Source organism: Pelobates fuscus, chromosome 9 (genome assembly GCF_036172605.1).
Source record: "Pelobates fuscus isolate aPelFus1 chromosome 9, aPelFus1.pri, whole genome shotgun sequence".
Classification (NCBI taxonomy): Eukaryota; Metazoa; Chordata; class Amphibia; order Anura; family Pelobatidae; genus Pelobates; species Pelobates fuscus.
The window spans coordinates 124,006,059-124,031,815 of NC_086325.1; the positions used below are offsets into that span (position 1 = coordinate 124,006,059).

Consider the following 25,757-nt stretch of genomic DNA (forward strand, 5'->3'; position numbering starts at 1 on the left):
ACTTGAGACGAGAGGGAGCTGGTGAAAATTAGTGGATAATAGACAAGGACCATTTGCATAGATTGTGATGTGATTGAGAAAGGTAGCAGCACTGGAAAAGGCATATTATAAAGTGGAGAGCAGGGATGGACGATGGGATAGTGCTTTGTGAAAATGGAGGTTATTTTGTTTAGTGGAAATGGTATCCGAGGATCTTACATGGGATAGAAGAATGTTGAGATAATAGCTTGATGAACGTGTGTACTGAGGAAGGGGGTCTTGCAACCAGTTTCTTTGTTCTTGGACACAGAAGCAATGGACAATTTTTGAAATATGTTTCATTTTAGGTAATGGTATGCTCCAAGAAAACAGTCTTTATTTTGTGGGGGTAGGGGTATTATTTAATGTAATTTTTAGGTATGTTAGTGCATTATGCAAATAAATACATACAGATATTATTTTATTGTAGTTCTACTTCTACTGGCAGTGTCCCAATAGGTTAACATCGTAATTGCTGGGTCGATGCTCGTGTGCGCGCACACAAAACACACAGCTGTCCTGACTGACCTGATTTATTTTCTTCTGGCAGACATGGTCTGTAGATGTGATATAACTTTTTTTTTTTTAATTTAAAAAAAAAAAAAAAGTGAGATGCCAGAAATACATGGTCCTGTACAGTACTATTTATCACAGTCCTGAGAATGTCAAAATTAATTTGAATTTTTTTTTTTCCGCATACTTATTTTTACCTGACGTGAACTTTTTCCTGTGAACATTTTTTTTCTCATCCTAGCTTTGGAGGCTGCATGGGTTTCGCCTGATAAACTGTCAGAGAATGATGAGTTTTGATTCCTTTCTAGCTGTGAAGTTTCAAATACAAAGGCGTTGATCATAGTTTTAGATGCATGTTGTGTTTGCGCTGTATGACTCTAGATTTCCAGGAAATGTGTCTGTATCCTTAGAAAGATTTTGCATATACGTAACTCTAAAAGACTTTGGTCTTCGTTCTTGAGTATTCAGATTAGACAACAATTCTAAGATAACGTAAGATCTATAATACACATAGTGTATGACCCACTGGTTCCTTCTTTCGATCTCACACCTAGTGTTTCGTTCAAGTGTTGTTATGAATGGGAAGGAGCCTGAAAAAACCTATTCAAAAGCTGAATGTTACCCATCAACCCTTGGATTATGGGAAATATACCGATAACTGTATGTTTCTTCCATTTGTAAGTAAGTAATGGTGTGGGGGTGAAACAGTAAATGTGCTCTCCACCACTTACAAAATGAAAGCCAGCTACCTTCACGATCTCTGATTATCTTCCTCACTGTTAGCTTCTTCACTAACCTTAAAACACAAATAGCTCCGTAACTTCCACCGTCTAGCAACCACATTTCTTCTGATTGTAGTCATCTACAGCTATCTCATGTATTCCACAAGTATAGGGACTGCACTCAATACAATTCGCGTGCCTCACCAATGGTGCAACAGTAGATCTGAGGTGGCCAGCCCCTGCAATAGTATTTAAAAGAGGTTTGATTTGAGCACTCCAAATGGGGTTAAATGCAGATTTATTTTGGAATTAACACTTAAGGTAATGATTATCTTGTGTGTTGATTACCATTTAAGTATGCATTTAGCCCCACTTGAAGTGCACAGAACCCTCTTTCTCTTTTGAATATTACTGATATCTCATGTGGTGCATTCAGATTGTAAGGAAAAAGTAGATTTTCTTTAAAGTAATTTGTATTTCCTATTATGTATTTGAAATATCTCAGCTGGAGGAAAGAAACGTTTCACACGATCTGCCATGCCTCTCAGCAGATTAACTCTTGGACAAAATCCACCTTATTGCCTGTAATTTGAGTTATTTACAACCAGTTGTAATTAAATTAATGCATTTCTGTACATGGAAAGTGGAGTAACTTTTTTTTTTTTTTTTTAAATGTATCTGTTTTTTTTTTTAATTGCAGATATAAAGCCTGCAAATGTGTTTATAACAGCAACCGGAGTGGTAAAACTGGGAGACCTAGGTTTGGGTCGATTCTTCAGCTCCAAAACCACCGCAGCACATTCCTTGGGTGAGTGTACTTTATATCTCCCACTAACCTTTTTGTATGGACTGTAAAAATTAAGATACATAACATAGTGAAATGTCTTAAATAAACAGCAAAAGAACAACGTACAGTGAAATAAATTCAAGTAAAAAAAATCAAACAAACATTTAAAACTCAAGTATGCTAAAAAAAAAAAGAAAAAAACCTAGATAAAGCCAAGTTAGAAATGTATGCAACATTCTTACAGGGGAAGTGCCTCTAATGGCTAGCAGAAAAGACAGCCACTTGAGATGTGTTTAACCCTGCAAATGGTGATGTTTAACAGGGTTAAAACAACATGGACACTGCACCCAGACAACTTTATTGAGATGAAGTGGTATGGGTGTCTATAGTGTACTTGTAAAGAAATGCTCTAAGTTACTTGCGTAGAGTTATGGTGCAAGGAGGACCCCATTTCTGTGTTACTCTGTGCAAATTGTCCTATAACTTGCCACAACAGCCCATCTATCACTGACAGAAGTCACAGGGGAGGAAACGTACAAATTCCTCTTCCCATCCAAGTACTTGTGTACTGTTGCTTTAACCTCAGGCTAACTACCTGTTGTGAATTGTGGTGAGGAGATGTGTAGCCATAGCCTGTTGATAAAATAAAAAAAATAAAAAAATCCTCTTTGTTCTGAATTGCTCAAACGTTTTATGTGGCCTGCATTGACATTATCCATTAAAAAATATCTTGCATGCCCTAAAAGATCCATAGAATCTGTACATACAGCTAAATTACAGACTTCTTTTTAGATACACCTCTTGTTGTGATGGCAGTTCATTTTATAGTCCTCTTCTCAAACCAGAAATTTTCCACTGAAACCTCTGTAGTATGCTGTAGGGCTGCGGGCCTTTACCCTATAGACTAATAATGATGATGAAGAAATATGTTATAGTTTATGGGCTTGTTCTCAGAAAGCCAAACTAGGCTAAAGCATGCCACAAAATAAAAAATATTAGCATTTATACTGATACAATTCAACTTCCAATACATGGGGTTATTCACTAAAGTCCAAATGGGGGCAAAATCATTGCTTACGCTAGTTAACAATGTCCGGATTTTTAGCTGGATCGAAAACTGCTGGATGGGTGAAATCGAGATACCGGATGCTTCAAATCCAAGCCCAGATAAAAAAAAAATGTAAATAAAAAAACCCATCCAAACTATTTGCCCAATGTCAGCACTACCAGCATGCGGGCAAATAGGTAAAAACCCTTGACAACACAAGGGAGAGTTACGTTGTGGCTGGCCAGTGCTTGATAGCCAGCCTCCACATCGAAAAAAGAATAATTAAATGCTACCTGGAGGGGTGAGAAAGTCTCTCTTTTTTTTCTCATTATTATTTAGGTATTGAGTGTTAATTATTAGCTTTACATAGTTACATAGTTACATAGTTAGATAGCTGAAAAGAGACTTGCGTCCATCAAGTTCAGCCTTCCTCACATTTGTTTTTTGCTGTTGATCCAAAAGGCAAAAAAACAAACAAACCCCAGTTTGAAGCACAATTTTGCAACAAGGTAGGACAAAAAATTCCTTCTTGACCCCAGAATGGCAGTCAGATTTATCCTTGAATCAAGCAGTTATTACCCTACATTGAAAGATTATATCCTTTAATATTCTGTCTTTGCAAGTATGCATCTAGTAGCTGTTTGAACATCTGTATGGACTCTGATAAAACCACTTCTTCAGGCAGAGAATTCCACATCATGATTGTTCTTACAGTAAAAAAACCTTTCCTTTGCCTTAGACGAAATCTTCTTTCTTCCAGTCTAAACGCATGGCCTCGTGTCCTTTGTAAAGTCCGGTTTGTGAATAGATTTCCACACAATGGTTTGTATTGGCCCCGAATATATTTGTATAATGTTATCATATCCCCTCTCAGGCGATGTTTTTCTAAACTAAATAGGTTTAAATTTGTTAACCTTTCTTCATAGCTGATATGTTCCATTCCTTTTATTAATTTTGTAGCCCGCCTCTGCACTTTTTCTAGTGCCATGATATCCTTCTTTAGAACAGGTGCCCAAAATTGCACAGCATATTCAATATGTGGTCTTACCAGTGATTTATAGAGAGGCAAAATGATATTCTTGTCCCGAGAATGAATGCCCTTTTTCATGCATGACAATACCTTACTGGCCTTGGCCACTGCTGATTGACATTGCACATTGTTGCATAGTTTGTTGTCTATAACAATTCCCAAGTCCTTTTCGTGTGTTTTTATCCCTAATTCACTTCCATTAAGGGTATACATTGCTTGTGTATTCTTTACGCCGAAGTGCATAACTTTGCATTTTTCAACATTAAATTTCATCTGCCATTTGAGTGCCCAGTCCTCCAGTCTATCTAAATCCTTCTGCAGCAAAGTAATATCTTGCTCACATTGTATTATTTTACAAAGTTTTGTGTCATCTGCAAACACTGAAACATGACTTTCAATGCTGTCTTCAAGATCATTTATAAAAATGTTAAATAGAAGGGGTCCCAGAAGAGACCCCGGAGGGACACCACTTGCCACCTCTGTCCAGCTTGAAAATTTACCATTAACGACAACTCTTTGTATTCTGTTTTTAAGCCAATGTTCTACCCAAGAACAAGCATTTTCATCGAGACCGAGAGTTTGAACACTAATCTTTTGTGTGGAACTGTATCAAATGCCTTGGCAAAATCCAAATAGATCACATCCACTGCAACACCCTGATCTATACTTCTACTTACTTCTTCGTAGAACGCAATCAAGTTAGTTTGACATGACCTGTGCTTCATAAAACCGTGCTGATTTTTGCTGATAACCATATTCTTCTCAAGGAATTCTTGAATATTATCCCTTAATAACCTTTCAAATATTTTACCAGCCACAGAAGTTAAGCTCACAGGTCTATAATTTCCAGGCAAGGATTTTGAACCCTTTTTGAATATAGGAACCACATCTGCCTTCCTACAATCCTCCGGAACACTTCCTGAAAGAAAAGAATCTTGAAAGATTAAAAACAGAGGTTCACTTATTTCTACACTTAGTTCCTTAAGTACACGTGGATGGATACCGTCAGGCCCTGGAGCTTTGTTTATATTAACTTTCTTTAGTTGCTGCAGCACATTGTCTTGACTTAACCAATTACAATTATTCTGCAAGTTTTTAGTAGCAATCATTTGCACATCTATTGCCATGGGTTCTTCTTTAATATATACGGAGGAGAAATAGTTATTTAGAATTCCTGCCTTTTCTTGGTCTTCATTAACTAACACCCCCGTTTCAGTTTTAAGTGTACCTATACTTTCATTTTTGGTTTTTTTGGAATTTATGTACTTAAAAAATGCTTTGGGGTTGGTTTTGCTCTCTTTAGCTATCATTTTTTCATTTTGAAGTTTAGCAAGTTTAATTGCCTTTTTGCACGCATTATTTGCTTTCTTATATCTTTTATAAGATGCATCTGATTTGTCTGATTTAAATGCTTTAAATGCCCTTTTCTTATTTTTAATCTCTTGTTTTACTTCTCTACTAAGCCACATTGGTTTTAATTTGTTTCTTTTATATTTATTTCCCAATGGTACATACTGAGAAATGTACCTTTCTAATATTTGTTGGAAGATGATCCATTTATCCTCAGTGTTCTTTTCACTAAAGAGTTTATGCCAGTCAATATATTGTAAAGCTTCCCTTATCTTATTGAAATTGGCCTTTTTAAAATTATATGTTTTAGTATACCCCATGTGCTTTTGTTTTTTTGAGTTTATTTCAAAGGACACTATATTGTGATCACTATTTCCCAAGTGCTCACCTACTTGAATGTTGGTCAAAAGATCAACGTTGTTTGTTAAAACCAGGTCCAGACAAGCGTCCATTCTAGTTGGTGCTTGTACAAGTTGTGACATGAAGTTGTCATTTAACAAGTTTAAAAACCTAATTCCCTTTGCTGAGCTACTAGTCCCTATGTCCCAATTTATGTCTGGGTAATTAAAATCTCCAATAATTAAAGTGTTACCAAGATTTGCAGCTTTCTCAATTTGCTCAAACAGCTGTTGTTCCTCGTCAATATTAACATTAGGTGGTTTATAACATATCCCAACCAATAGTTGGTTTCCCTTCTTTTCCCCCAAGCAGATATTTACCCATAAAGCTTCCACATTTTCCTCATCGCATTCAATTTGCTTAAGATTTGGCTTTAAATCATGGTTGACATACAAACATACCCCACCACCCTTCTTGTTTTTCCTATCCTTCCTAAATAATGTGTACCCATTTAAGTTAACTGCTCAGTCATGTGTCTCATCCCACCATGTTTCAGTTATGCCTATTATATCATATTGTTTAGTGTATGCTAATGCCTCTAGTTCCCCCATTTTGTTATTTAGGCTCCTTGCATTAGTAAGCATACATTTAATATCATGCGTCTCTTGTTTATTTTGTGAATTACCAACATTACATAGCTTCTCTGTTCTGAGCTTGCCCCTCCCCTCGTCTCCACCCTCCTTATACTGTTCTAAATCCCATCTCCTTTCTGTCCTATCTCCATTTTGTAGATTGCTATGACCCTCCCCCCTACTACTAGTTTAAAATCTCCTCCAACCTTCTAGCCATCCTATCCCCCAGCACTGCAGACCCCCTTCCGTTTAGGTGCAATCCATCACTACTATATAGGTTGTACCCAATCGCAAAGTCGGCCCAGTGCTCTAAAAACCCAAAACCCTCCTTCCTGCACCAAGACTTCAGCCACGCATTAACCTCTCTAATCTCCCGCTGCCTTTCCACTGTAGCACGTGGCACAGGTAATATCTCAGAGAATACCACCTTGGAGGTCCTTTTCTTGAGTTTGCTACCTGATTTAATTTTAAATGTTTTGGTTCATTCCTCCAGATAAATTATTATATTTTGTCTAGTTTGATATTAAGTTTAAGGAACACTATAGTGTTAGAAATACACAGATGTATTCTTAACACTAACGTGTTCCTCTGCCCCTCGGCTCCCTCCTTCATCAATGAGATGAAGTGCCAATATGGTGAGAGCTATACAGAGAGAATTGATACAGTGTACCTGAGACAAACAGATTGAAATGAAACAAAGTACCCTCCTAACATATTGTTATTCAGATTCTACCAAATATAAAGACTGGTTTAGGCTCAGATATGAGCTCCCTAAGCCTTTATTTAGCTTCATGGTCAATGGAGTGATCACATACTGAACACACCTATAGTCTTTTATTATTGTTAGTAGGCAAGCCTGTTATATTGTAAGATAAATCCTAATCACTCCCAGTAATCAGTTTACTTGTCCTTATCCAAAAATCTCAATAAAGTGTACAATTGCAATGTATGATATTTACTGTATATGAAAATAGAAAAGAGGGATAATGAAAAGGATAGATGAGAAAGTTTACAGAGAGTTACACTTGCAAATTGGTATCTGCCACTAAATAGGGGGATTATCAACTATTCTGTCAACTGACTCTGATCACTCCTATTAGTGTTAAGTGCTAGCACTGCAGGGTGAACGGCGTATGCCATAACTTCGTGAAACCACAATAGGGTAAAAACTCTGCTTACATGGGATGAGTGAAAGGGTGGATATCAATATAGTTTAAGATCAGAGCATTCATTAAAAGCAAAATAAATAAATAAAATGTTTGCATGCAACATGATTTACAAAAATATATGAAGCTTTAAGAACTTGTTTAGACATATGGAATTGTTCAAAATCACCAAAGTATGCTTACATGTGACTTAAACTTGGCAACCGGATGTATGGCACTGAAAAGTATAGATTTTTTTTTAGTTCCACTTCCTACTATGTTCTGTGCCATACAATCTACTATTTAGCTGCAGAGGCTTTCTGCTTGAGTGAAAGATGAATTGTGCACTTTGAAGCACCACTAAATGTACCCAGAGCACTTCATTGAGATGAAGTGGTCCATGTGCAGTGGCCTTTCAGTTTTAACCATGCTATGTAAATTATTGCATTTTTTTTTCTACCTGAAAGACATTGAGTTGTGTTTAACCATGCATTGGAACTTACTCGATTTTCTGACACATATTGATCCTAGAGAGCCTTTGATTGGCACATGCGCACTACTCTTTGGATTGACTAATCACCAAAAGATCACCAATCTTTATTATCTCATTCTGAAAAGAGCAGCAGCCACAGCAACGCCAGCACAGAGAGGGAGTAAAGGTGCTGGGAGGGAGGGGGGGAGGTGTAGACACCAAAATAGGTAGGATAAAAAAACGATTGTGTTGGGAATATGTTTGTTTTCCTTTAAACTCTTTTATGGTTAATTACTAAAGTGAGAATTGTCAGGAATTCAAAGACCAAAACAGACCAACTGGAAGCCTAGCTACCTTGCAGAAATTTTCAGTTGGGCTGTTTTACTGAAATTCAATTTGAATTCTCACTGAACAATCTTTTTTGTCTTATCAGTGCTGTTAGTTTATTAAATTGATTGCAAACTACCCCTTTTCTTTTCTGTCTCAAGAGCTGAGTCTTGCAGCTGTGCTGAAGAAATTTCAAGGATTGTAACACACCACACCTTTCAACATTCCCAATTTCAGCGGGACAGTTTGTTATGGTACTTTTTAGCAGTAAACCAAAATGTTTAAATGTCTATCTGTTCCTGTCCAAATTAAGAAAATTGAATTGCGTATATACGCTGAAGTAATTAAGTCTGACACACGGAGTTCAGGTTAAAATAACTTCGAGAAAATTTATTGGCAAGTGAAGAAAAGCGGGCGCGCAGGCCCTTTTAAGAGGCATTTTGCGTCATCATTGATTATCAGAATATCAGTAAATACACATCATTAATTGGATTAATTGTTAAGTGTCTGGATTAGTGTCCACCTATCAATATAATTAATTGGCTCAAAAACTAAGTGGTTAGCTATGTGTCCACCCACCGAGAGGTGGTATTGTTCTGGACACGGGTGGGGACAAGGGGCTCAAGCGCCATTTCCCTTAGCATGAGGTTTACTCGGTGGAAAGGGGGGCTTGAGCGTCAATTTACACTGTCATGATGTCAGGTCTGTGGTCAGGTGCAAAGTCTCTTATGAATAGAACATTTCATTACTACAGTGTTCTCATGGCCTTCAATTTATACTATGTTGCGAGTTAGGGGAAATTCAGCAGTTCCTGAGTTAGTCATGTCTTTATAGAGAATACAGTCTTTGTCCATTGTGTTAGATGTGCTGGGAAATTCTGTCATGTAATGTAGTTTTAAAATGAAGAAGTCAGGTTATGAGGACAAAATGGAGGATTTGTCACAGTATGAAGTTAAAATGGAGTTAGTACAATAATTCAATACAAGTTCAATAAAGATTTTTAATAATTCTACATCAGTCTTGATTTCAGGAAAGTCCTAGCATATTGACTTTGTTCCCTGGTGTCCCGTTTTTTTGGGGACTCCAGAAAACTGTGCCTAAAAAGCTTGCCTGAGTGGTCAGACCTAGGCAGGTCCAGCCTGCTTCATTGGCAGGGACCTGTAAATTCTCTGGGCAGATCCACCGAGCCTACCCCATTTGGCAAGTGCAAGTGACATGATTAAATATACTGACCCACCTCTTATTGCCCTGCTTCATGGGAGAGCATTGTTGGGGGGTAGTGATGCACCGAACTGTTCGCTGGCGAATAGTTCCCGGCGAACATAGCGTGTTCGCGTTCGCCACGGCGGGCGAACACATGCGCGGTTCGATCCGCCCCCTATTCGTCATCATTGACTAAACTTTGACCCTGTGCCTCACAGTCAGCAGACACATTCCAGCCAATCAGCAGCAGACCCTCCCTTCCAGACCCTCCCACCTCCTGTACAGCATCCATTTTAGATTCATTCTGAAGCTGCATTCTTAGATAGAGGAGGGAAAGTGTAGCTGCTGCTCATTTGATAGGGAAAAGTATAGCTAGGCTAGTGTATTCAGTGTCCACTATAGTCCTGAAGGACTCATCTGATCTCTGCTGTAAGGACAGCACCCCAAAAAGCCCTTTTTAGGGCTAGAACATCAGTCTGCTTTTTTTTTTTTATGTAATCTAATTGCAGTTGCCTGCCAGCTTCTGTGTCAGGCTCACAGTGGATACTGTGCCCACTTGCCCAGTGCCACCACTCATATCTGGTGTCACAATAGCTTGCATTTAAAAACAAAAACATTTTTTTCACTGTTATAGATTGAATAGCAGTTAGTTGTCTGCAAGCGTCTGTTTGTCAGGCCAACAGCGTGTACCCTGCCAGTGTGCACAGTGCCACTCGTATCTGGTGGCACAATAGCGTGCATTTAAAAACCCACAAACTTTTTTTTCACTGTAATAGATTGAATAGCAGTTAGTTGTCTGCAAGCGTCTGTGTGTCAGGCTCACAGTGGATACTGTGCCCACTTGCCCAGTGCCACCACTCATATCTGGTGTCACAATAGCTTGCATTTAAAAAAAAAAAATCACTGTAATAGATTGAATAGCAGTTAGTTGTCTGCAAGCGTCTGTGTGTCAGGCCAACAGCGTGTACTCTGCCAGTGCACATTGCCACTCATATCTGGTGTCACAATAGCGTGCATTTAAAAACAAAAAACTTCTTTCACTGTTATAGATTGAATAGCAGTTACTTGTCTTCAAGCGGGTGTGTCAGGCCAACAGCGTGTACTGTACCAACCTCTGCCAGTGCACATTGCCACTCATATCTGGTGTCACAATAGCGTGCATTTAAAAACAAAAAACTTTTTTCACTGTTATAGATTGAATAGCAGTTAGTTGTCTGCAAGCGTCTGTGTGTCAGGCCAACAGCGTGTATTCTGCCAACCTCTGCCAGTGCACATTGCCACTCATATCTGGTGTCACAATAGCATGCATTTAAAACCAAAAAACTTTTTTCACTGTTATAAATTGAATAGCAGTTACTTGTCTTCAAGCGGGTGTGTCAGGCCTACAGCGTGTACTCTGCCAACCTCTGCCAGTGCACATTGCTACTCATATCTGGTGTCACAATAGCGTGCATTTAAAACCAAAACACTTTTTTCACTGTTATAGATTGAATAGCAGTTAGTTGTCTTCAAGCGGGTGTGTCAGGCCTACAGCGTGTACTCTGCCAACCTCTGCCACTGCACAGTGCCACTCATATCTGGTCTCCCAGTAGCTTGCACGCATAGTAACACTAATCCAAAAAAAAATTACAGGCAGAGGCAGGCCACCCCGCAGGGGCCATCGTGGCCGTGGTGCTGTGATTCCCTTTTGCCCTAGAATAATGCCCAGTTTTCAGAGGCCACGTCCCCTGAACTTGAAAAGTTCTGAGGACATAGTTGACTGGCTAACACAGGACTCCCAATCTTTTACAGCTTACGCTCGGAACCTTGACGCACCATCCTCCTCCAGCTTAGCTTCGGGCACCTCTCAAGATACCACTCACCCGCCTGCCGCCACCACCAACACTAGCACCACAGCCGCTTCACTTGGTATGTCAGAGGAGTTATTTACACATCCGTTTGAAGAAATGAGTAATGCGCAACCATTATTGCCAGAGGATGTAGATAACAGGGATATGTCTCAGGCAGGCAGCATTACACACATGGACGTACGGTGTGATGATGATGATGATGTTGTACCCGCTGCTGCTTCCTTTGCTGAGTTGTCAGATACAAGTGAAGCGGTTGATGATGACGATGTGTTCATGGATGTCACATGGGTGCCTGCTCGGCAAGAAGAAGAACAGGGCGAAAGTTCAGATGGGGAGACAGAGAGGAGGAGGAGGTCAGCCCGACAGCACGCCAATCAACGCATGCTGTGTTCACCACCAAAATGCCGTCATTGCAGAGCTCAGCAGTGTGGCATTTTTTTTGTGTGTCTGCCTCTGACAACAGCGATGCCATTTGCAACCTGTGCCAAAAGAAACTGAGTCATGGGAAGTCCAACACCCACCTAGGTACAACTGCTTTGCGTAGGCACATGATCGCACATCACAAACGCCTATGGGATCAACACATGAGTACAAGCAGCACACAAACTCAAAGCCGCCATCCTCCTCCTGGTCCACCATCTTCAGCCACGTCAACCACTGCTGTCCGCCTTGCCCCATCTCAACCATCCGCCACTCCGTCTCTCGTCTTGAGCAGTTCCCGCTCATCTGCCCACAGTCAGGTGTCTGTCAAGGAAATGTTTGAGCGTAAGCCAGTGTCAGAAAGTCACCCCCTTGCCCAGCATCTGACAGCTGGCTTGTCTGAACTATTAGCCCGCCAGCTTTTACCATACAAGCTGGTGGAGTCTGAGGCGTTCAAAAAATTTGTGGCTTTCGGCTATTAGGCAATCCCCAACCTCTACTCGATTGTGCAAAAGGAAGTAATGGCATGTCTGGCACACAGTGTTGGGGCAAGGGTCCATCTGACCACTGATACCTTGTCTGCAAAGCATGGTCAGGGCAGGTATATCACCTACACTGCGCATTGGGTAAACCTGCTGACGGCTGCCAAGCATGGAATGCGTGGCTCTGCAGAGGAGTTGGTGACACCGCCACGACTTGCAGGCAGGCCTGCTGCCACCTCCTCTACTCCTCCTACTCCATCCTCTTCCATAACCTCCTCGGCTGAGTCCTCTTCTGCTGCTGCGTCTTGCTCCACATCAACGGCACCCCCCCAGCTCCCCAGGTACTATTCCACATCCCGGATACGGCAGTGTCACGCCGTCTTGAGTTTGACTTGCTTAAAAGAGTCACACCGGACAAGCACTCCTCTCTGCCCTGAACACACAGGTGGAAAAGTGGCTGACTCCGCAGCAACTGGATATCGGCAAAGTGGTTTGTGACAACGGAACAAATTTGTTGGCGGCATTGAAGTTGGGCAAGTTGACACATGTGCCGTGCATGGCACATGTGTGTAACCTGATCATACAACGCTTTGTGCATAAGTACACAGGCTTACAGGACGTCCTGAAGCAGGCCAGGAAGGTGTGTGGCCATTTCAGGCGTTCCTACACGGCCATGGCGCACTTTGCAGATATCCAGCGGCGAAACAACATGCCAGTGAGGCGCTTGATTTGCTACAGACCGACACGTTGGAATTCAACACTCCTAATGTTCGACCGCCTGCTCCAACAAGAAAAAGACGTTAATGAATATTTGTATGACCGGGGTGCTAGGACAGCCTCTGGGGAGCTGGGAATTTTTTTGCCACGTTACTGGACGCTCATGCGCAATGCCTGTAGGCTCATGCGTCCTTTTGAGGAGGTGACAAACCTAGTCAGTCGCACCGAAGGCACCATCAGCGACATCATACCATTTGTTTTCTTCCTGGAGCGTGCCCTGCGAAGAGTGCTGGATCAGGCCGTAGATGAGCGTGAAGAGGAAGAGTTGTGGTCACCATCACCACCAGAAACAGCCTTATCAGCATCGCTTGCTGGACCTGCGGCAACGCTGGAAGAGGATTGTGAGGAAGAGGAGTCAGAGGAGGAATGTGGCTTTGAGGAGGAGGAGGAAGACCAAGCACAACAGGCATCCCAGGGTGCTCATTGTCACCTATCTGGTACCCGTGGTGTTGGGGGGAAGAACATACCTTAATTGAGATCACTGAGGAGGAGGAACAGGAAATGAGTAGCTCGGCATCCAACCTTGTGCAAATGAGGTCTTTCATGCTGTCGTGCCTGTTGAGGGACCCTCGTATAAAAAGGCTGAAGGAGAACGACTTGTACTGGGTGTCCACGCTACTAGACCCCCGGTATAAGCAGAAAGTGGCGGAAATGTTACCGAATTACAACAAGTCGGAAAGGATGCAGCATTTGCAAAATAAATTAAAAAGTATGCTTCACCCAGCGTATAAGGGTGATGTCACAGCACAACAGGAATCTAACAGGGGAAGAGGTGAAAGTCATCCTCCTCCTCCCACGACCACCCCGGCAAGGACAGGACGCTTTAAAGACGTGTTGTTGATGGAGGACATGCGGAGCTTTTTAAGTCCTACGCATCGCCACAGCCCTTCGGGATCTACCCTCAGAGAACGACTCGACCGACAGGTAGCAGACTACCTCGCCTTGACTGCAGATATCGACACTCTGAGGAGCGATGAACCCCTTGACTACTGGGTGTGCAGGCTTGACCTGTGGCCTGAGCTATCCCAATTTGCGATAGAACTTCTGGCCTGCCCCGCTTCAAGTGTCCTGTCAGGAAGGACCTTAAGTGCAGCAGGAGGTATTGTCACTGAGAAGAGAAGTCGCCTAGGTAAAAAAAAGTCTAGATTACCTCACCTTTATTAAGATGAATGAGGGATGGATCCCGAAGGGACTGACAGTGGGCGATACACTCGACTAAAAAAGGCCTGATGAGATGAGCTGCCTTGGGCTAAAAATGGTGACCCTAAGGAACAGTCCCTTTTCTGCTCTGTCTCTGTGTGTATCAGGGTCCCTGAGGACATGTGTGAATCCATATCTGCCAAGTGACCCTATGTAGGGGGAACAGTCCCTATTCTGCTCTGTGTCAGTGTGTATCAGGGTCTCTGAGGACAGGTGTCAATCCATATCTGCCAAGTGACCCTATGTAGGAGGAACAGTCCCTATTCTGCTCTGTGTCAGTGTGTATCAGGGTCCCTGAGGACAGGTGTCAATCCATATCCTTTGTGAACAGTCCCTATTCTGCTCTGTGTCAGTGTGTATCAGCGATCCTTAGGATAGGTGTCAATCCATATCTGCCAAGTGACCCTATGTAGGGGGAACAGTCCCTATTCTGCTCTGTGTCAGTGTGTATCAGGGTCTCTGAGGACAGGTGTCAATCCATATCTGCCAAGTGACCCTATGTAGGAGGAACAGTCCCTATTCTGCTCTGTGTCAGTGTGTATCAGGGTCCCTGAGGACAGGTGTCAATCCATATCTGCCAAGTGACCCTATGTAGGGGGAACGGTCCCTATTCTGCTCTGTGTCAGTGTGTATCAGCGGTCCTTAGGATAGGTGTCAATCCATATCTGCCAAGTGACCCTATGTAGGGGGGAACAGTCCCTATTCTGCTCTGTGTCAGTGTGTATCAGGGTCTCTGAGGACAGGTGTCAATCCATATGTCAAGGTGTCAATGTCATATGTCAGGTGTCAATCCATATCCTTTGTGATTTAGGTAATTTATGCCCTTTATGGATTAAAACCAAACTCTGCATTAACTGTGTAATTTTCCATGGGAGTTTTGCCATGGATCCCCCTCCGGCATGCCACAGTCCAGGTGTTAGTCCCCTTGAAACAACTTTTCCATCACTATTGTGGCCAGAAAGAGTCCCTGTGGGTTTTAAAATTCGCCTGCCCATTGAAGTCAATGGCGGTTCGCCAGTTCGCGAACGTTTGCGGAAGTTTGCATTCGCAAACCGAAAATTTGATGTTCGCGACATCACTATTGGGGGGTATGACACACCGCTACTTTCATTTACGGATATTTCTCTTTTGTGTATCGGTTACCAATCAGCACGTGTATATCATGCGTGCATGATTAATATATAACTTTGGAATTGCATACATATCTTGCCTGGTGGTTTAGTTTTAACATTTAGCTTTTCCACATATTGTTTCACATTATTAAAACTGTATTATTATTGTTGTGTCTTATGTGAACTCTGTATAACCCAAACCTTTAAACTGATATCAGATTGTGCGGTTTAGAGGTTATGCATGGTTTAAAAAAATAATGTAAAATGAAAAACCCTTGTATCCTTTGGATGAACCTTACACATGAATTTACAGAGAGTAAGGGCGTATATTTTTGTGGAAATCTAGTAGAATTGCATTCATACTTACATGCATATCAAAATATTTACTGGAATAAATAGAGAGTTGGTGTGGAAATAATGCCTGTATTTAAACAGAAAAAAAAAATCAAGCTGGCTTAATCTCAGCTGTTGCTAAACGGCAACTCCTGTGATGCCGAGGAATCAAAGTCCGGCTTAGCATTTTATACGTTGCAGTTGAGCAGTAGACAAAGAACTGCTTATTTTTATCCCATACCTGGGATAAATACTTTTACTCTTCTTCAAGTGAAAGGCATTTACAACTATCTGTGGTATGATGTATAATACTGCTTTACTGTAAATGTTCACTTTATAATGACAAATTATTATGAACAGTTACACACTTTACAAATTGCCGTGTCACGAATGCTTTAGAACTACATTTTACGAACATCATTGCACGTTTTGTCTAACATAAAACTGTATGTTTAATGTGGCTTTCCAAGTGCATAAATATATAATTGCCAGAGTAGGCTTTGGATAAATAACTTGCAGAAACACGTCAGAGCCTATTACGATCACAACAGCCAAAATGGGCCAACAATATGATTGTGTCCACTTACTTATGAAATTTGGTGCGACAGCATCACTTATTGTAATAATAAGAATGAATCCGGGTTCTGCAAATCATATATACAGGACTCAAGAGGAAGAGGAGAGGTTAACTCCCAGTTTACAGTAATTTATCAAACTACTGAAGGAAGAGAGTGGGTTAAAAATGTTAGCTGTGAATCTCCTAACATGTGTGATACGGGAAATTGAAGCCACTAAGTCCCTTTGATGTGTGCAATTGAAAACCTGTGATATACATGAATGAAATTAGTACACGGAGTCCCTGAAAGGAGCTGTCATCGTCAACATCCATCTGATTATAGTTAAGATTGGTTGGAGGCTGTTTTTTCAACCCTGAAAACTTAGCATAAAATATTTCTAAACATGGACCTAAATGAGTCAATTTTATTTTTGTGTAAATGAGGATTGACCCCTCAAAACTATAATTATTCACTGCTTTAAAGGTAGCAACAACCTTCTTCAGGGAATATCCAAACACTAAGTCTTCTTGTAATTGTCCTATTTATAGTTAAATACCCCTCTCATATTATTGTAAAGCACTACGGAATCTGTTGGCGCAATATAAAAGGCGATAATAATATTATACCATCTACCCTTGTTGTAGAATTATTAACCCCTTATAACTTATATCCATTATTAGGCCCCTTATAAACTATATAATCCTTACTGGGCCCCTTTTAATACTATATTCTCATATTCAGCTCTCATGCCTCGTAGTTTAAACTGTACAAGATTCCTTTGTTCATAGAAACAGCATGTCAGCAGAAAATGCTAGAATCTTCTGATTCAAAGAACACACTGTAGCAGATAGTATTGATAGAGTGTATAATTGCCAAAGAGGCCTTGAGAATACTGAGGATACTAACCTTGAAAGACTAAAGGTACCAGCTACTCTTTATGGATAGCTGCCAAAATGCCCCCTCCCATCGAAAGAACTCCTCGTGCTAGCAAGATGGCGCTGAAATCTGGAGGAGAGCTTTATGACGTCAGTTATGATGTAAGACGTAACACCCAACAGGGAGGGCATTTAACTAACCACTTCTTCTCTTAGCCAATTGACAATGTTTCCTCACTTTTTATCTTGATTTTACAATGATGTAATTTTACCTTTAAAAAGGACTTGCAAGCCTGCTTTGTTCAGATGCTAATAAATTTCCTGAAGTTCTTTCATTTAACCTGAACCTTGTGTCAGTGTGAATTTACTTCTGCGTATACGCAATTTAAACATCTCTAATTTGGACAGGAACAGATAGTCATTCAAACTTCTTTGTTTGCTTAAAAGAATCCTTATCACCCTGAACATACACAAATGTATTTACATTGTTTCTCTCTCCTTCCTTCTTATAGAATCCTTTATGCAGTTCACAGCTATTCCGTGTTGTGGGGCAAAGCATTTTCCCATATTATCTAAAGTCCATGAACTGGAAGTGACGTGCGTGTCTCACTCTTGTTGAGTCACTTATGGCTCTCGCTCGAGACTACTATACCCATAGTGCAATGCTGGCTGATCGCATTTTTAAAAATGAGAAATTTTCTAGTTTGGTTATTTTGACCTTGAATTTGAAATACACCCTGAATTCTAACTTTAGTGAATAACCCTATAACCTATTTCCATTCTGTATTACTGCAAGACTCCTTATGGTTCTAAGCTAAAGATTAATAAAATCTGGTATCAAACACACATAAAACATGCAGCTGCATGACAGTTTTTGTGCGTGTGTGCCCAGATATGTTTTCTTTTTATAGAAAAATAGTTAATTTCTAAAAGAATGAATCAGCTGTAGATTTCTCTCATAGTACCAATGAACACTACAAAAACTCAAAGCACTTCAGCTTATTTATATAATATATGTAGAATTTGTTTGTAGCTTGTTCCTTCAATTAACCAGGCCTCACCCTTTAAACATGTACAAATATATAACATCTTACAAAAACACATAGCATGAATCAGTGGCAAAACTAATGTAGAGAAAGTCCTGGTGCAAGAATGTTTTTGGAGAACCCTCTAGCGCAAACATGGTCAAAAGGTATATCCTCATCTGTCATAAAACTACCACAATGCTTTTACAGCTGGGTATCTACCATGTGCCCATCTTTGCAGAGCGGTATTTGTGAGTAATGTTTGTGTTTGATTACAAGAATGTTTTGTATGTTTATACGTATGTATGTATGTATTGTCTTGGCATTTAAATACATTTGTATGTTTGTATGTACTGTTGCTATTTGAAGGCAGTGTTTGTATGTAGAGTTGGTGTTTGATTGCTGAGATGTATGGACATATGCACATTCACACTGAGAGACACTGAGTCATACACACACATACACACAAGTGCACATACAGTGAGAAAAAAATGTATTTGATCCCATGCTGATTTTGAACGTTTGTTCACTGTACAAAGAAATTATCCGTTTATAATTTTAATGGTAGGTGTATTTTAACAGAGACAGAATAACAAAAAAGAAAAAAATCTCCACCATGGCCTAGTCCAAAAGAGCTGTCCAAGGATGTCGGGGACAAGATTACAGACCTACACAATGCTGGAATGGGCTACAAGACCATCGCCAAGCAGCTTGGTGAGAAGGTAACAAACATTGGTGCGATTATTCGCAAATGGAAGAAACACAAAATAAGAGTCAGTTTTCCTTGGTCTGGTGCTCCATGCAAGATCTCACCTCATAGAGTTTCAATGATCATGAAAACAGTGAGGAATCAGCCCAGAACTACACAGGAGGGTCTTGTTAATGATCTCAAGGCAGCTGGGACCATAGTCACCAAGAAAACAATTTGTAACACACTATGCTATGAAGGACTGAAATCCTGCAGCGCCCACAAGGTCCCCCTTCTCAAGAAAGCATATGTCCAGGCCCATCTGAAGTTTGCCAATGAACATCTGAATGATTCAGAGGAGAACTGGGTGAAAGTGTTGTGGTCACATGAGACCAAAATCGAGCTCTTTGGCATCAACTCAACTTGCCGTGTTTGGAGGAGGAGGAATGGTGCCTATGACCACCGTCAAACATGGAGGTGGAAACATTATGCTTAAGGGACAGGACAACTGCACCGCATCAAAGGGACGATGGATCGGTCCATGTACCATCAAATCTTGGGTGAGAACCTCCTTCCCTTAACCAGGGCATTGAAAATGGGTTGTGGATTGGTATTCCAGCATGACAATGACCCAAAACACACAGCCAAGGAAACAAAGGAGTGGCTCAAGAACAAGCACATTAAAGGGACTCTCCAGTGCCAGGAAAACAAACCGTTTTCTTGGCACTGCAGGTCCCCTCTCCCTCCCACACCCCACCCCAGATTGCTGAAGGTGTTAAAACCCCTTCAGTGACTTACCTGTATCCAGCGCCGATGTCCCTCGGCGCTGGTTCAGGGTCTGCCCACGCTTCTCCCCCGTCGTCGTCATCCGGCGGGGGAGACCTATTGCGCATGCGGGCCGGCGACGGGGGAGACCTAATGCGCACATGCATTAGACCTCCCCATAGGAAAGCATTGAAAATGCTTTCAATTCTTTCCTATGGGGATTTCAGCGACGCTGGAGGTCCTCACATAGCATTCTCACAATCTGTGCTATAAACCCGGAAGTGCCCTCTAGTGGCTGTAGACAGCCACTAGAGGAGGAGTTAACCCTGCAAGGTAAATATTGCAGTTTTATGAAAACTGCAATATTTGCAGTTGCAGAGCTAAGGGTGGGAGTTGGCACCCAGACCACTCCAATGGGCAGAAGTGGCCTGGGTGCCTGGAAGTGTGCCTTTAAGGTCCTGGAGTGGCCTAACCAGTCTCCAGACCTTAATCCCATATAAAATCTGTGGAGGGAGCTGAAGGTTCAAGTTGCCAAACGTCAGCCTCGAAGCCTTAATGACTTGGAGAGGATCTGCAAAGAGGAGTGGGACAAAATCCCTCTTGAGATGTGTGCAAACCTGGTGGCCAACAACAAGATACGTCTGACCTCTGTTAAGGCCTCTGTTTGCCACCTCTGTTTGCCACCAAGTACAAAGTCAATACTTATTTCACATATTGACATGCAATTCAATATATTTTTTGACATGTGTTTTTCTGGATTTTTTGTTGTTGTTGTTCTGTCTTTCACTGTTAACATACACCTACCATTAAAATTATAGACTGATCGTTTCTTTGTCAGTGGGCAAACATTCAAAATCATCAGGGGATCAAATACTTTTTCCCCTCACTGTATGTACACATACACACACAGATATCACATACATTTACACACAGATGCACGCACATACAGACATATACACACAAATATCACAATTTACATATTTTAGCCAACCCCTGCTTCTATACCTTTTTGATGCAGAAAGGTGACTTCCATGGGGTTTAGTGTCATCTGGCTGAGTCTGATGGCAGTCTAGTATAGGCTCTCCTTCCTCTCTGTTGTCCTCCCCCTTCTCCTGCTCATTTCATTGGTAAGCTGGGGGGGAAGTGATTTGTACTTTCTTCCACCCTGCACTGCAGCTTTAAATAGAGCAGGGGACCAGGTTGCACTGTTAAATGGCCATGGTGCCTGACTAGGCCCCTGATCAAAGATGGCCTTTGTGACCCAATGGGCCCCCTTGAACTTATGGGCCCTGGTGCAGCTGTACCTGCGTTTGTTTTGCCACTGGCATGAATAGTTAGCAAGAAAGGTCCTTCTTTAGCATGTTGATCCAGAATAGCACCTTTTGTATCTTAATAAATCTCCCCTAAAATATATTAAAGGGACACTATGGACACCGAGACAACGACATCTAAATTAAGTGGTCTGAGTGCCATGTCCCTGTATGCAGGGGCGGACTGAGAACCCTCAGGGCCCCCGGGCAAAATAAATCAAGGGCCCCTTACAGGCCCCACCCATACTCCGCAGCAAGCGCCACCCATGTCCCGCCTCCATGCACCGCCTCCAGCCACACCCTACACAATATTTAGACACAAGGAACAAAAGTGCAATAATCCCTTCAAGGCCCCAGTAGAGACTACAATGGGCCATGGAGGGGGGTCTTTCTAGCAGAGGCTATCTCAGTGTCCTTTAGAGAGTGTGTTAGAAAGAATCCCCTCCAGGCCCTATTGGAGACTACAATGGAGTCTAATAGGCTTGGAAGGGGGTCTTTCTAACAGAGGCCATCTCAGTGTCCCTGCTGGAAACAGTCGCCTCCAGGCCCCAGTAGAGACTACAATTGAGGGCTAATGGGCCATGGAGGGGGGGAGCATTCTAGCAGAGGCTATCTCAGTGTCCTTTAGAGAGTGTGTTAGAAAGAATTTCCTCCAGGTCCCATTAGAGACTACAATGGAGTCTAATGGGGCCTGGAGGGGGGTCTCTCCAACACTCTGGTTCCTATTCACAATATAGCAACACAACATAGCTGATACCTAGGCCAAGTTGGCTCCTCTTACCTTAATTACTGTTGCTGACTGGCAGTCTGTGGGCTTGCTGGAAGGCTGTGGGCTTACTGGCTGCGGCTGGCAGGCTGTGGGCTTGCTGGCAGGCTGTGGGCTTGCTGGCTACTGCCGGCAGGCTGTGGGCTTGCTGGCTGTGGGCTTGCTGGAAGGCTGTGGGCTTACTGGCTGCGGATGGCAGGCTGTGGGCTTGCTGGCAGGCTGTGGGCTTGCTGGCTACTGCCGGCAGGCTGTGGGCTTGCTGGCTGCGGCTGGCAGGCTGTGGGCTTGCTGGCTGCGGCTGGCAGGCTGTGGCTTGCTGGCTGTGGCTTGCTGGCTGGCAGGCTGTGGCTTGCTGGCTGCGGTTGGCAGGCTGTGGGTTTGCTGGCTTTAAGCCTAACTGGTGGCCTGTAGGCTGGCTGGCTGTCTACTGGCCAGCCTGTGGGCTGGCTGGCCTGTGGGTTGGCTGGCTTGCTGGCTACTGGGGCACTCGTAGAGTATTTAAAGAAATAATCCATGCACAATAACCACTACTACTCTGTGTAGTCGTTATGGTGCCAGGAGGGCCGGGCCCCCCTCCCAGAGTAAGTAGTCAAACCGTTTAAGAACAGTTTGACAACTTACCTGGGGTCTGCTGGGATATGAGGCTGTAGTAGGGTATAGGAGCAGTGGTGCAATGTGTAAGGGGTGCAGTGTGTGTGAAAGGTTCAGTGTGTGTGAGGGGGTGTAGTGTGTGAATGTGTAGGGTGTGTGGGGCAATGTGTGTACGAGGGGGCTGTGTATGTGTGTGGCAATGTTAGTATGGGGGGCTGTGTGTGTATGGGTGGGCAGTGTATGTGTGTGTGTGTGTGAGGCAATGTGTGTAAATGTGTATGGTGTGTGTGGGGGCAGTGTGTGTGTATGGGGGGCAGTGTGTGAATGTGTATGGTGTGTGGGGGCAGTGTGTTTATGGGGCTAAAGTTCACTCTCACCACTGCGACCACCAGGAATACCTGGTATTCACAGTGTTGAGAGTGAACTCTAGCCCGTAGCTCCAGGGCTAGAGTTTACTCTCGCAAGAGCCGTAACGTTGCCGTGGTAACCGCGGCAACGATCTGTGCTCGCGCAAGAAGGACCCAGAGGAGCTGCAGGCTGAGCTCCTGGGTCCTCTCTTCCTCCCTCCCCTGCCGGCTGCCCGCACGGTGCCTGCGGACAGGGGAGGGGGCAATTGCCCTCCTCTTACTCCCCCCTCCCCCTCTTCTTACCCCCCTCCCCCTCTTCTTACCCCTTCTTACTCCCACTCTCTTCTTACCCCCCTTCTTACTCCCACTCTCCTTACTCTCCCCCTCTTCTTACTACCCCTCCCCCTCTTCTTACTCCCACCTCTTCTTACTCCCCCCTCTTCTTACCCCCTCCCCGCTCTTCTTACCCCCCTCCCCTTACTCCCCCTTCCTCTTTTTACTCCCCCCTCCCCTCTTCTTACCCCCTTTACTCCCCCCCTCTCTTCTTACTCTCCCCTCTTCTTACCCCCCTCCCCCCTCTTCTTACTCTCCCCTCCCCCTCTTCTTACTCCCCCCTTCCTCTTTTACTCCCCCCCCCCTTCTTACCCCCTTCTTACTCCCCCTCCCTTCTTACCCCCTCTCTCTCTTCTTACCCCCCTCCCTCTTCTTACCCCCCCTCTTCTTACCCCCCTCCCTTCTTACCCCCCTCCCTCTCTCTTCTTACCCCCTCCCTCTCTCTTTTTACCCCCCCTCTCTCTTTTTACCCCCTACTCCCCTCTCTCTTTTTACCCCCCTCCCTCTCTCTTTTTACCCCCCTCCCTCTCTCTTTTAACCTCCCCTCCCTCTCGCTTTTAACAACCCCCTCTCTCTTTTAACCCCCCTCTCTCTTTTAACCCCCCTCCCTCTTTTAACCCCCCCTCCCTCTTTTAACCCCCCCTCCCTCTCTTTTAACCCCCCTCCCTCTTTTAAATCCCCCTCCTCTCTCTTTTAACCCCCCTCCCTCTCTCTTTTAACCCATCTCTTTTAACAACCCCCCCTCCCTTTTAACCCCCCCTCCCTCTCTCTTTTAACCCCCCCCTCCCTTTTAACCCCCCCTCCCTCTCTCTTTTAACCCCCCCTCTCTCTTTTAACCCCCCCTCTCTTTTAACCCCTCCCTCCCTCTCTCTTTTAACCCCCCCTCTCTCTTTTAACCCCCCTCCCTCTCTCTTTTACCCCCCCTCCCTCTCTCTTTTACCCCCCCCTCTCTCTTTTACCTCCCCCCTCTCTCTCTCTCTTTTAACTCCCCCCCTCCCTCCCTCTCTCTTTTTACCCCCTCCCCGTAGCGTGGCCGAGCTGCTCTGCGTCCGTGGTGCCGGCCGGATTGATAGGAAGGTGCACACACACTGAGTGTGCACCTTCCTGTCAGTCCGGCCGGGTACAGGAAACAGAAACTCCTGTTCCGCGCGGAACAGGAGTTTCTGTTTCCTGTACCCGGCCGGACTGACAGGAAGGTGCACACTCAGTGTGTGTGCACCTTCCTATCACTCCGGCCGGCACCGCGGACGCAGAGCAGCTCGGCCACGCTACGGGGAGGGGAGGTGAGAAGCTGCAGCCGCCTGAGAGCGCTCAGGCGGCTGCAGCATTTAAAGGGGCGGCCGGGCCCCCTCCCGGCCGGGCCCCCCTCCCGGCCGGGCCCTCGGACCATGTCCGAAGTGCCCGACCGGTCAGTCCGCCCCTGCCTGTATGCTTAATTCTGAAACATAAAACATTGTCTTTATGCAACAAATACACTGTTTATATTTCAGGATTTAAATGCCTCTAGTGGCTGTCACTCTGAAAGCCACTAGTGGTGCTTCCTCCTAAATAGCCAAGCAAAACTCTATTTCTATCATATAGTCTCATAGAGACCATCTAATTTGCTGTGTTTTGTGCTGCTCATGTGCACTAGCCTCCCAATGCTTTCCTATGGTAAAGCTTTGGATTGGCCGAGTTAATCAGTCTTGATGATCTCAGCAGAACGGAGACCAGCACTGCGAGGCAGAAAATTTAAAAATACTTGATTTCTTTCTGATACACATTTGTATTCCTAAAGCTATAGTGTTCCTTTAATACAAGTAATTTATTGTACCTTTTTTGTTTTGTTTTTTATTCTTTATTTTTGATGTGCCGTTTCACAAGTGTAAATGTCAGTACATATATAGGAACAATTCCAAGCGTTATTTCTTGATGTAAATGAAAAAAGGAAGCATGGATTTCTCGTATTAGCATGGTTACAACATAAGTACTAGGTTCAGGCACGCTGCACATTGTAAGTTATCGTAGACATATGTACATATGTATTACAACATACTCGGAAGTCGCAAAACGTTCCACCGTGCTACTCATGAGGAATACAGGTGAACGGAGTTCTTCAATCAACACAAACATATTTATACGGAGGACACAGGAGAATAGACAGATATCCCTTAGGAACTCCAGAGGACAAGCGCGTTGGATAAAGACTACTCATCCCTTTGGGACTTTTATTTGATTTTATTGTTTTGTGTTATTTTAATTTTTGGCTACTATTTTATGGGATACTCTCCTCAATCTCTGGGAACATACACTGCTCAGGACTCGAAGACTCTGCCTAGGTGGTCAATGACAGCACAAGGTTCTGCGCCGGGATCGGATGAGCAGATGGCATCCGCCATCTTATATGCATCAGAGTGACTTTTCGCTCACTGCGGTAATGCTGTGAAGCCTCAGTTAAGAAAAGGATCCTCCAGGGGGGTAGACCAGTATCTCCCCAACCGGTCCAAAGTGGGGGGGAAAACATGGCCCCAAACAGCAGTTCAGTTCAGGAGGGGAGATCGGACGTTTCTCCACTCCCCCAGATGTACTGGCTACGAAGCCAGCTCTCCAGCAACATGGACACCCCACGCCAGGTCTAACCCCAATCGGTCTTTAAGCACCATAGATTTATCGATGAGGGTGTAATCCTCAGTAGTCTACCATTAAAGTAGGTGAAGTGCTGGAGCTCGGGCCAGGACGCAACCATCCGGGATGACAGTCA

The 25,757-nt window shown here is 43.4% G+C and overlaps 1 protein-coding gene across 5 annotated transcripts in view; it reads left to right on the forward strand.

Annotated features, from left to right (window-relative positions):
* Positions 1-25,757, forward strand: part of NEK6 (NIMA related kinase 6) — a 407,500-nt gene that overhangs the window by 326,334 nt on the left and 55,409 nt on the right. For all 5 annotated transcript variants that reach the window (XM_063432360.1, XM_063432357.1, XM_063432356.1 and 2 more), the window contains exon 7: positions 1,954-2,061. In XM_063432360.1, the coding sequence (XP_063288430.1) occupies positions 1,954-2,061 (108 nt within the window). The remainder of the gene's footprint in view (positions 1-1,953; positions 2,062-25,757) is intronic.